General features: G+C 41.4%; 1 protein-coding gene across 3 annotated transcripts in view; it reads left to right on the top strand.

The window, feature by feature from the left end:
* TSKU (tsukushi, small leucine rich proteoglycan) overlaps positions 1 to 13,070 on the top strand; it is a 60,178-nt gene that overhangs the window by 22,153 nt on the left and 24,955 nt on the right. The window contains exon 2 of one of the 3 annotated variants that reach the window (XM_089676748.1): positions 12,806 to 12,921. The exons of the other annotated variants lie outside the window; for them this stretch is intronic. Within the exon in view, the coding sequence (XP_089532874.1) occupies positions 12,852 to 12,921 (70 nt within the window). The 5' untranslated portion in view covers positions 12,806 to 12,851. The remainder of the gene's footprint in view (positions 1 to 12,805; positions 12,922 to 13,070) is intronic. 3 annotated transcript variants of the gene reach the window in all.

Raw genomic sequence — 13,070 nt, forward strand, 5'->3', positions numbered from 1 at the left:
TTTTCTCTTTCTCTCTCTTTCTCTCTCTTTCTCTCTCTTTCTTCTCTTTCTTTCCCTTTCTTTCCCTTTCTTTCCCTTTCTTTCCCTTTCTTTCTTCCTTTCTTTCTCTTTCTTTCTCTTTCTTTCTCTTTCTTTCTCTTTCTTTCTCTTTCTTTCTCTTTCTTTCTCTTTCTTTCTCTTTCTTTCTCTTTCTTTTCTTTTTTCTTTTCTTCTTTCTTTCCTTTTTCTTTCTCTTTCTTTCCTTTTTCTTTCTCTTTCTTTCCTTTTTTCTTTCTCTTTCTTTCCTTTTTTCTTTCTCTTTCTTTCCTTTTTCTTTCTCTTTCTTTCCTTTTTTTTCTTTCTCTTTCTTTCCTTTTTTCTTTCTCTTTCTTTCCTTTTTTCTTTCTCTTTCTTTCCTTTTTTCTTTCTCTTTCTTTCCTTTTTTCTTTCTCTTTCTTTCCTTTTTTCTTTCTCTTTCTTTCCTTTTTTCTTTCTCTTTCTTTCCTTTTTCTTCCTTTCCTCCTTTTTTTTTTTTTCTTTTTCTTTCTTTCTCTTTCTTTTTCTTTACTTTTTTCTTTCCTTCCTTTTTTCTTTCCTTTTTTTTTTCTTTACTTTTTTTTTTCTTTCCTTCCTTTTTTCTTTCCTTTTTTTTTTTCTTTCCTTTTTTTTTTTCTTTCCTTCCTTTTTCTTTCCTTTTTTTTTTCCTTTCTTTCCTCCTTTTTTTTCTTTCCTTCTTTCTTTCTCTTTCTTTTCTTTCCTTTTTTCTTTCCCTTTTTTTTTTTTCTTTCCTTCTTTCTTTCTCTTTCTTTTCTTTCCTTTTTTCTTTCCCTTTTTTCTTTCTTTCCTTCCTTTTTCTTTCCTTTTTCTTTTCCTTTCTTTCCTCCTTTTTTTTTCTTTTTCTTTCCTTCTTTCTTTCTCTTTTCTTTTCCTTTTTTCTTTCCCTTTTTTCTTTTCCTTCCTTTTTTTTCTTTCCTTCCTTTTTCTTTCTGTCTTTCCCTCATGGAAACAAATGGGATTTATACATTTTTGGAGACAGGGCAAGTGCGAATGGGCCCCAATCCCTGGCCCGGGTCCTCCCTGTCCTGCAGTGGCCCTGCAGGGCATAATTAGTATTCTGAGCTGGACACAGGAACCCCCTCCATTCTTGGCTGGACACAGGGGGGCTTTTGTCCTCTCTATCCAACACCACAATGTGACTCTTTCCACTTTCACAGGTTTGTGTAACTTTGTCCTTTATCCTCAGACTGTGCAGCCATGACCTGTTATGGTGGGCTGTATGGACTGTGATCCTGTAGGAAGACTGCATGATTATGAGCGCTGGGTGAACTTTAGCCCAGGCTAACCTATTTGGTTTTATTTGTTTTTTTTTCTTAAAACTTTCAAATGATTTGTTGGTCACTATAAAGCTCAGCAGGAATCAGTCTTATCCTGACCATACATTGTACAATTTTCCCTCAGATTTACCAAAATCCTATAATATGAGGTCAAAGCTAAATGCTTTCAATTTGTATGCAATCAGGCAGGTCCTTGCACTACATAGTTGAAGGAAATTGAATAGAAAAATTGTATAATGTATGGCCAGCCTTTAGGGTCACCATATACAATCAACTTTAGATTTACCAAAACTATGTAATATTAGGACCTACCTAATCTATCCAATCATTTTGTATCCAACCTGGATAACAAGCGTGGGTCAGACCTCCAACAAATTACACAATAATGATCATAGGGAGCCACCATCATCAAAAATGATTACGTACGTGACAGGGAAGCACCACAAGTTCCAGTGTCCAGATAGTAACACACAGCCAATCTGGAACTACAAGTCCCAGCAGCCCTTGTGTCTGGATAACAGCACACAGCTAATATGAAACAAAAATTTCCAGCAGTCCCGGTGTCTAAATAACTACATGTCCCAGCAGTTCTACAGTCTAAATTGCTGAACACAGCCAATATAGAACAAGTACAACGGTCCAGGTGTCCAAATAATCGCAAGCAGCCAAAACGGAACAACAGGTACCAGTGTGCAAATGGCAGCGCGCGGTCAGTACGGAACGGCAAGTCCCAATGCGCAAGTGTCAACATGGTCAGTACGGAACGGCAAGTACCAGTGTGCAAGTGGCAGCGCGCGGTCCGTACGCAACGACACTCCCAGTGTGCAAGTGGCAGCGCGCGGTCCGTACGCAACGACACTCCCAGTGTGCAAGTGGCAGCGCCCGGTCCGTACGCAACGACACTCCCAGTGTGCAAGTGGCAGCGCCCGGTCCGTACGCAGCGACACTCCCAGTGTGCAAGTGGCAGCGCCCGGTCCGTACGCAACGACACTCCCAGTGTGCAAGTGGCAGCGCCCGGTCCGTACGCAACGACACTCCCAGTGTGCAAGTGGCAGCGCCCGGTCCGTACGCAACGGCATTCCCAGTGTGCAAGTGGCAGCACGTGGTCCGTACGGAATGACAAATCCCAGCAGTTCAAAGCTGCTTCTTTAAATCCTTCTAGTCTTCTGCTAGTAAGACCCTGCAGCCATGAGTGTACCTGAGATTTACGATCTCTGTGACTTTTTTTCTTTTTGCGCAGAGTTCAACATTTTTATTGCCTACTTTTTCATTCATAAATGTAGAGGGCACACACCACTATTGCAGTATCTATGTTAATTGGGCTCCTAATCCTTGAGAGTAGCAACATTTACAATTTTTTTTTCTCCTTTTTTTAATTATTTATAAGAATTTAATGAGTTTTTTGATAGCAGCTGTCCTATTTAGCCATGTAATGTTGACACCTGTTCCCCCAAGGACCAGTCTATACAGCGTCTTGTTTGATTGCTGGCCCCCAAATGAACCTTCAGCGTGTGTATTAATTTGGTCACCTCGGGGTGTACAGCTGCACTCTCAAATTCTTTTCTGGGGGGAATTAAGGATACAAAAAATAATTTTATGTGTTGTCCTGACCAGGATTTTTCTTTATGATTTAAAGGGTGGGGCTGCTTTTACAACATGTTGGCTCCTTTTAAAGAGACCCTGGTACCTTCAATAGGCAAGATCTAGTAAATAACAGATGGGTAGAAAACAGTGGCGCTCATGGAGTCACAAGGGGAACTGGTAGAGCAACTGACAAGAACAGCAATAAAAGCTTGCATATCACATATTGGTGCCTTGCCTGTGATACATCCGCTCCGGCCACTAGGGGCATCATGATCCATCGGCCGCTTGGCTGCATTGGTGGTTTCCAGGGCTCCAAGTCTCTTGGGGATCCCAAAGCCGACCGCTCAGAGTTGGTTCTGGCCAGCTCAGTGGATTGCTTTAAAAAAAAAAAGTCCTGGATTCTTTCTTAGATACACAGAATATAACTGGATACTAACATTTTATAGGTAAAGTCTCCGAGTAGCAGGGCCCTCCTTTCCCTCTTGTATTGAACTGTATTGTTGCTGTATTGTCTCCTGTAATATTTTAAAGCGCTAAGCAAACTGTTGGCACTATATAAATCCTGTATAATAAGTTGATCCAGGGAATATCCGATTGCCTCTCGGGGGATCAGGAAGGATTTTTTTTCCCTGCTGGAGCAAATTGGATCATGCTTTGCTGGGTTTTCTTTCTTTTTTTTCTTTTTTTTTTTCCTTCCTCTGGATCAACTGTGGGTGTAGGATTATAACTTTTTTTTTTTTTTTTTTTTTTTTAAATGGATGAACTGGATGGACTTTTGTCTTTTTTCAGCCAGACTAACTATGTAACTAATAGCTCTGAAGTTGGAGAACAGGTTGGCTGATTGGCACATTGGAGTGTGCGATTCTCAAAAGGTGCTGCTTATTAAACCTTTAATCCTAGAATTTCCTACTTCCATTCTCGGCCACGATTCCATGGAACTTTAGGGTTCCTTCTAGATGTTACTGGGGTTCCTTGAGATGCCTGCATAGTTCTAGGTCAAGTGTCCCTTGGCAGAGCCAGCAGCATGGCACCATTTAACTTTTTAGTTGTCTAAGGGTGACCACCATTGTAAGGGAGGACATCTTCCCACTGAGCCAATAAATTCGTTTTAGCAGGGGTCCCCAGAGACCTGAAAATTTATTTTTAGTGTTCCTCTGGGGTAAAAAGGTGGTAAAAGCAGGGTGCAGTAAGCTGCTGTATTAGGCTGGTTTCATGTATTTTTTCCCTCTAATACGGTTTCCATGTGTTTTTAAAATCAGTAGAAATGTTCCAAAGCCATGTAATAATATGCATTGCAATGGACTTTGTATTCAATGTGAACATAGATCAGAAAGCCCATCAACTTGCGTTCACACATGTCTTGCTGCGTTTACATGCGCCATGACACGTGTCTTTATGGTAGTAGCTGATTTGACATGCGTTTGATTTAAATGGACAATGCATCAAGCAAAAACACAAGGTGTGCTTCAAGCCTTACTGATTTGAACCCCACTATTAATTAGACCTTGCCTATTATGCTAATTAAATCTTTTTGACCCTGTCAGTGCAGGGAGACTTTGTATATAAAAGCATATAAGAAGCAATCCGGCCACTTTGTTAGGTACAGCTGTTCAATTGCTTGGTAAAACAAATTAATAATCAGCCAATCACATGGCAGCAACTCCATGCATTTGGGCATCTAGATGTGGTGAAGACAACTTGCTGAAGTTCAAACCAGCATCAGAATGGGGAAGAAAGGGGACTTAATTGACTTTGAATATGGCATGTTTGTTGGTGCCAGACGGGCTGGTCTGAGTATTTCAAAAACTGATGACCTACTGGGATTTCCACACAAAACCATCTCTAAGGTTTACAGAGAATGGTCCGAAAGAGAGAAAAAAATCCAGTGAGCAGTAGTTGTGTAGAAGAAAATGCCTTGTTGATGTCAGAGGAGAATGGGCAGCCTGGTTCGAGATGATAGAAAGGCAACAGTAACTCAAATAACCACTCGTTACAACCAAGGTATGCAGAATACCATCTCTGCAAAGAAAAATTAAAGCAATTTTGAAGGCAAAAAGGGGTCCAACCTGGTACATGCAGCAAGGTGTACCTAGTGGCCGGTGAGTGTACTTACCTTTCTGAAGACCCATTTGTTAGTGTTTCTTCTTCACTGCTTCCCGGCCACTAGAAGTATTCTTCACTTACATGCATGTGTGTTTCCAGCTTCCCTGCAGTACACATTGCTTTCCCCCGCTGGCTCATAATTCACTACAGGCAGGGGGTGTAGATAAGGGGGTACCACCATTCCTCCTGTATGGGGCCCAAGCCAGCAGGGGGGTCCAGGCAGCTGGATGATTCAGATGTGGGCAGGGAGGGTTATGAGTGAGGCTACTGCTGGAACCGATCCCCTGTATGGCTCTCTGCAGCAGCTGGAAGTTGGCTTCTCCTCCTTTCCCTCCCACTGGTTTTTAGCTGCTGCAGAGAGAGCCATACAGGGGATGTGTTCCAGTAATAGGCACACACATCCACTCCCAAAACCCTCCCTGTGTCCCATATGTGTCCCCCTGCTACCCATGCCCCCCTGTGTGCCACCACCCCCGCAGTGCTACCGGCTTCCCTTCTCTCTTTACCACTAGCAGCTGCAAGCACAAAATAGGATCTTTCAGGATGGAGAGTGGGGGAGTCACATTTTCCAGCCCATTCCTTTCCTGAATGAACACAAATGAGTGTTCAGTACTGATCACTTCTTGTGTTCATTCAGAACTGAAGCATAGCATGCTGTTTTTTTGTTGTTTTTTTTTTGGGGGGGGGGGGGCTGTCAGATTGGCTGGCTGTATGGGGCCCCTTGGTTTCTGACTGCAGGACATACAAGTTGGTGGGTGGAACCAATGTATGTAGTGCGGGACTCAAGCATTCAACCTATCCGACCAGTGGAATACTTGCAGCCGCTGGGGAGCAGCGAGGATGCGTTTCAACAAAGGGAATGCCGCAAAAACCATGAAACAGATGAAGTCTGAAGACAACCTACCGCCCGCAGCTGGTTTCACAAATTCAGTAGACGCTGTTTGGTGGTTAGTTGCAATGATGTTGCTTGTTTTATAGAACTGTTCAAAATCTAGAGCTTTGTCCTAATTAGGCAAATGATTTTTTTTTTCCCTTTTGTTCCCCCCCCCCCCCCTCTGTTTAATATAATGAGCTGGCAAACAATACGAGATGTGTAGTATGCTTCGTAGGTTTTGTATCACTTGGTAGGGTCTATGTGTAAACCTCTCTGCATCACAGTCCCATCTGTATTTCCAGACAGTTTATCATGACACAGTCCGTTGTTTGTCATGGATTTGTGTGAAAAATACTGCTCTTGTTCGCAGTGTAAAAAGTTGGCATTCCTCAGATGGAAGCCGGGAGAGCGAACTCGGACAGCTGTTACTGTTTATAAAGTAAGGATTATTTCTCCGGTGACGTCTAATCTACGGCCTGCAACTTCCGACCTCCTTTTTATTTTCATTTATTTCATTTTTTTTTTTTTTTTGGCCCTTTTCAGTTTTCTTTTTTGTCACCAACATATTTTTTGACCCAGTTTGTCACCTACAGTACTTGAGGTCATTTGTAGTTGTATTACTTGCAATACAAAACAAGAGTACTGTCCGTGTTTTTTTTTTTTGTTTTGTTTTGTTTTGTTTTTTGTTTTGTTTTTTTTAATGCGCACTAACATTTACATTTCCAGGACAAGCATTTGGGATGTCAAATAAGTACTGTTGGTACTATGGGCATCACATTTTCATAAACTATCCTAAAATAGAACTCCAAGCAAAATTAGAAAAAAGAAACATTCATAGTCTTGTGGGTGACCCAGGATTTAAATTTTTTTTATTTTTTTTTTTAAGTTCATTTCAAGAAAAAAAAACACATTTCTAAAGTACATGCAAATTTCTCCATTCTTTTAAAGACCTTGGGATTATAGAAAGATGAGGAAAGAAAAAACAGAGGGGGCACAGGCCTAGTGCATTACCATAAAAAATAAAGTATGTGTTGTACTCACAAACGACAATATAGTCAACGCACATCATGATGGGCAGACATTTTGTCAGTTGGCTCTGAGGAAGAGGCAAGTCCTCGAAACGCGTCAGACTTTTGGATGTCTACACTCCCTATTGCGGACTGTTACTCAGCGCGGTGTTGACCCAGCTGTTCTTTGATGTGCCTTGACTATATTGTCGTTTTGTGAGTACAACACATACTTTATTTTTTATTAAACCTTTTTTATGGTAATGCACTAGGCCTGTGCGCCCTCTGTTTGTTCTTTCCTCATTCAGTATATTTGGATTTCCCTGGTCTGTTGAGGGCAGCAAGGTGTGCATGTTCCAGGACATTACTAATGTGGTTGTAGCCTGCATCGAGTCCATCCCCAAGCGCAGGAGCATTTGTGTTTGCTGATTATAGAAAGATATCTGTTGATCAGCCAGAAATGCAATCGGTTCCTATTTTCTTGTATTGGGTTGGCAACACAGCATTTTGTAGGATAAGTGGTGTCAGCCCTGCCCAGTAATCTTTTAGTAAAGTATGGTATCCCTCCCACTGTCCCTATTTCCAGGACATTGTGCGATAGAAACCTGTTCTCCCCTTGAAAAACCTACCATATTTCTTTTCCTAGGTCATATAGTGACCATTTTGAAATTACAATACCACCAAAACTGTTACAGCATTTTTTTGATTACCAAAGCCTATTTCAACTCCTAAAAAAAAAATTATCGTAAAATACAATTTTCCAAGTTAAATACATTTTAAGGAAATTTTGCTTTGTGGTCCCCTCTCATAAAGGCTTGATTTCTGGCTTTTTTTTTTTTAAACTCTTCAACCAACTTAACCTACAACCCCTGTTTAAATGTTCCTACATAAAAAAAAAATGGGAAAGATTTTGGTAGAAAAGTTACCCATAGAAATATGGCAATCAAGGTCACAAGCCTCCGAGGTGTCTCTATACATTCTACAAAGAAAATTAATACAAAATATTTTTCTATTGATGCCAAGCCCCAGAACGTTTACATGATCTATATCCCACAGCCAACAACAGACTATGGCAATGCCAGAAAGAACTTGGCTCTTTATAGAATCAGTGCCTTGTTAAACCATATTAAAGAATGGTTCACTTACTGATCCATTGCATTGACATCTGGATCCCCTTTTAGTCCCAAAATTTACCATTTGGGCTTGCCCTCGAAAGATTTTGTTTTACCAACAAAAAAAAAACACATACTTCCGGCAGCAAGACTCTTTAGAAGTCCTCAAACTGAAAGGTGTTTGTCCCCCACCTCTCACGGAAGTACACATGAGGATCTGGGTTGTCAACTTGATAGAAAATCTCACCGCCCATCTCCACAACATCTCCCATCTCCTACATAACTTTGGCCACTTTACTCCCTTTGATCTGCCCATCATAAGAAGAACTTCAAAGAGCCATGAAACTGACCACCTGTAGCCTTCTCCTAGCTCACCTGGAGTTCTCTTCCACCCCTATACCTTTTTCCTGACTCAGTTCTCTCTATGTACTCAAGTGTTCACACACTTATGCCAATATCAACTTGAACTACTTAGACAGCTGTGCAAGAAACAAGATTAGCTATGAGGCATTGACAATAACTACACTAGACTTGCACCTAATTCCTTTTGATCTTTTTCTCAACTGAGGTTCCTCCAGAGTGCCGAACGAATGCGGGAAATAGTTTTGGCCTGAATCAGTGTCATGTGCTTTCATGGTGTGGGCAGGCTGCCCGCTAGCAGCATTACAACCAACAAAGCTCTGGGGCCAGGATGCACGCTGACCCAGGGATGATGGCATGTAGGACCACACCTAGCATTCAAAAGAGGACCGAATTGCATCATTGACCAGACCTGCTTCTCCCATTTCCGGCCATACTACTGGAGATTTAAGGCAGGGCTTTGATGAAAGGAGGGGACTCTGTGATTGGGGGACTCTTAATGGGAAGGGGGGCTTCTTATATAATTGGGACTGTGAGGTAATGGGGAGACCTCCTGATGTGAAGTTCATTTCATCAAGGTGGTTGTGTGCTTTTGTTCCATACAGTTTTCATCAGAATATATTTCTCCTACATTTTGCTTCCCTGTTGTTGTATTATCCTTCTAATGATCTTCAACTTCCTGACGTTATTTTGAGACAAGCCTCCTTTTGAGGCATTGTATACTGTGACTGTACAACATTCAATGTGTAAAATGCTTGATTCTATACTTTTACATGTCTAGAGACACGTATTATACATGGAGATCATATCCCCCTTATGTATTATACATGGAGATCATATCCCCCCTTATGTATTATACATGGAGATCATATCCCCCCTTATGTATTATACATGGAGATCATATCCCCCCCCTTATGTATTATACATGGTGATCATATCCCCCCCTTGTGTATTATACATGGAGATCATATCCCCCCTTATGTATTATACATGGTGATCATATCCCCCTTATGTATTATACATGGAGATCATATCCCCCCTTATGTATTATACATGGAGATCATATCCCCCCTTATGTATTATACATGGTGATCATATCCCCCCTTATGTATTATACATGGTGATCATATCCCCCCTTATGTATTATACATGGTGATCATATCCCCCCTTATGTATTATACATGGTGATCATATCCCCCCTTATGTATTATACGTGGAGATCATATCCCCCCTTATGTATTATACGTGGAGATCATATCCCCCCTTATGTATTATACATGGTGATCATATCCCCCCTTAATCTCCTCTTTTCAAGAGAGAATAAATTCAGTTCCTCTAATCTTTCCTCATAGCTGATCTCCTCCATGCCTCTTATCAGTTTGGTTGCCCTTCTCTGTACTTTCTCCAGTTCCCCAATGTTCTTTTTGTGAATTTGTGCCCAAAACTGAACTGCATATTCCAGATGAGGTGTTACTAATGATTTGTACCGGGGTAATATGATATCTCTGCAAAAAGAAGGATTTGTGAAAAGAGATTCACAGAAAAGCGGCTACATTATGAACAGAATGTGACACTCAGAAAAATTTCCAAAAATTATGCTTTATTACACTTATAAATATGACATATGGGCAGTTGCCCTGGTTTACCATCACCTCAGTATGAGACAATACATACAGACCTAAAACCATTAAAATAACACCAAGACCGGTCTAAATGCATGTGGAACAGAGAAAATGACTACAAGAGTCTAATGTCCCTGTGACACAAACACATAGGTGAACACTTCCCACAGGAGGTGTATCCAAAAATTATACCATAGGTATACCATAATACATGTTATAATATTAGAATTCGGCAATTGCCATAATGGTTATATCCCAAACAGGGAATCCAAAAATTATACTATGGATATGGATATCACATGTATGCAATACAGCAAGCACAATATGCGTCAAGAGGAGAACAATGCGCCTCAGGCCTGTATGAAAAAAGACAAAAATGTCATATGTATAATACAATACATTCCTGTGCCGGCACAAGTATGACGTCAGATACGTCACTTCCGGTCATGCGCACTAGTTGGAACGCACGCTGACCCATTAGGAGGAAGCCATCTTCACATGCCATGAGGCAAGCCTAAGCAGCACAGGCGCCAAGAGGGGGCTGGAACCCGCGGTATATCGGCGGATGTCAGCGGTGGTTCCTTGGCCTCTTTGGCCTTGTATGGCAATACCTATGAAGGACATCCTTTCCGTTCCTATTATCTATTGCACAGGTGGATGGGGACATCTTGGTGCTTTTTATGGGAAACAAGATATACCACATGCATTTCAACAGGCAGAAGATCTTTTGGGATGTGTCTTGTTTTTCTTACAGAAAGTGGTATGTAGTCCACATGTAGTTGTGAAGAAACCATTTCAAGCAGAGTGCTGCTTTTTGCATCTTTTCTTCCATCCTGGGAATAAATGGGGCATATTCTCATTTAAGAGCTCTAGGAAACAGCTGTATATACAGATGAATGGGCCCCAACCACTTGTGCCGGCACAGGAATGTATTGTATTATACATATGACATTTTTGTCTTTTTTCATACAGGCCTGAGGCGCATTGTTCTCCTCTTGACGCATTCTGTGCTTGCTGAATTGCATACATGTGATATCCATATCCATAGTATAATTTTTAGATTCCCTGTTTGGGATATAACCATTATGGCAATTGCCGAATTCTAATATTATAACATGTATTATGGTATACCTATGGTATAATTTTTGGATACACCTCCTGTGGGAAGTGTTCACCTATGTGTTTGTGTCACAGGGACTCTTGTAGTCATTTTCTCTGTTCCACATGCATTTAGACCGGTCTTGGTGTTATTTTAATGGTTTTAGGTCTGTGTGTATTGTCTCATACTGAGGTGATGGTAAACCAGGGCGACTGCCCATATGTCATATTTATAAGTGTAATAAAGCATAATTTTTGGAAATTTTTCTGAGTGTCACATTCTGTTCATAATGTAGCCGCTTTTCTGTGAATCTCTTTTCACAAATCCTTCTTTTTGCATGCCTTTTTTGGCTACTGAATGGAGACCAAATAATGGGTGATACGATAATTTATTTTATAACCTCTCAATTATTATCTTTAGCATAATATGATATCTCTCTCTGGAGTCTATACCTCTTTTATGATGAGAGGATTTTGCCTAAATGGTTGGGCTACTTTAACGCATTGAATATTAAAATACGTTCATTTGATTGTAAGCTCTTGTCTTGATTTGCATTGCAACTGTACGGTTTCCCTATATATTGTAAAGCACTGCGTGACCTGTTACCATTTATATAGGCCAGCCTTTTTCAACCCTCTTAACACAGAGGAACCCTTGAAATAATTTTCTGGTCAAAGGGAACCCCTACTAATTATTACAATATCTACAACTCATGAGACACTAGTGTGGTGGTCCGTGAGAAGCATGCTCCTTACACATGTGGTCACTGAGAAGAATTACCCCCTTCCTGAAAGTTAAAAAGATCAATGGTGTCAGTGGGAAGTTTAATGACCTGCAGAAATTGCTCATTGCTCAAGCAAACCCCTGGAGGAACCCTGGTACAGACTCTGTAAAATAGTACATTAACGAGCACCTCAACATAAAACCATAGGTGGTTTTGTAACCTAGATCTTCAGCTTTTTCTCCTGTAGGTCTTGATAGAAAAGGTTGCACTAATAATACTTGCTAATTAAACAAACTTGGTAATTGTCCAGACTTCTCCACCTCCCCCGCCTGTTTTAATCTGACCCCCCAGGAGCTTTCTACACATGAAGGCGGCTGTTTCAGGAGCTTAATGGGCTTCCAGTGGAGACACAGGTGCAGGAACCAGATGTGCTGGTGGTCCTGTCATTGTCTGAGCTGTGCCCCTAAATAAAATTGGTAAGGAAGCCTCAATAAGCCAGGAAATGACCAAGTCACACACACGTGTTGTCTCTGCGCTGGAGTTCAGCTGTTCACACTCCCAGAAACACGATCTTTCCTCTCCAAAACGAGCCCATTAACCATCCAGCAGCAAACCTTCAAGCCTGGATACAACAAACGGATGATCTAACCAGAGCGTATGCTCGGACGCTGCTGGCTGTGTTCTAATTAGCTGCACATGTTCTCCCAGAGGCCATTGCTGCTGGGGCACACCGCTGTTTCTCCAAGAGGAAGAAAAGTTACTTTGTATCGGTTTAAGGCCACACCGCCATCCAAAGAGTTTCTTACAATTCTCACAGCGAATTTCTGAATTTATTTAAGGGCTGATTCACACCGCATGGCAACACCATGGCATGGAACAAAGGTGTTGGTATAATGCATTGTAGCACTCCCGTGTGTTGTTTTTTTTTGTTTTTGTTTTTGTTTTTTTTTTACCTCCATTAATTTTATGTGCTGCATTGCAACATGTTGTACTTTTACTGTTTACAGGGGACAGCTTTGCTCTCAGTGGCTCCCGGCTCTAACAGATCCCTGCATGTACTCACGGCGGGGCATGGTGGAGACACGTCTCAAGAATCTGAGAGAGAGATTGATCTCCCTGCAAGGTGAGGTACTAGAGCTGAAAACACAGGTAGTAGAGCTGGGACAGAGATGCAAGAAAGATTGGGGTGGGGTTGTGCATAATGCATCCGAAACTCTGCACACCCCTGAACTCTGTAGGGCGGCACAGTGGCTAAATGGTTAGCACTTCCGC

The sequence above is a fragment of the Staurois parvus genome, unplaced genomic scaffold, assembly GCF_062004578.1.
Source record: "Staurois parvus isolate SC_StPar_1 unplaced genomic scaffold, SC_StPar_1.0 ptg000173l, whole genome shotgun sequence".
Lineage (NCBI taxonomy): Eukaryota > Metazoa > Chordata > Amphibia > Anura > Ranidae > Staurois > Staurois parvus.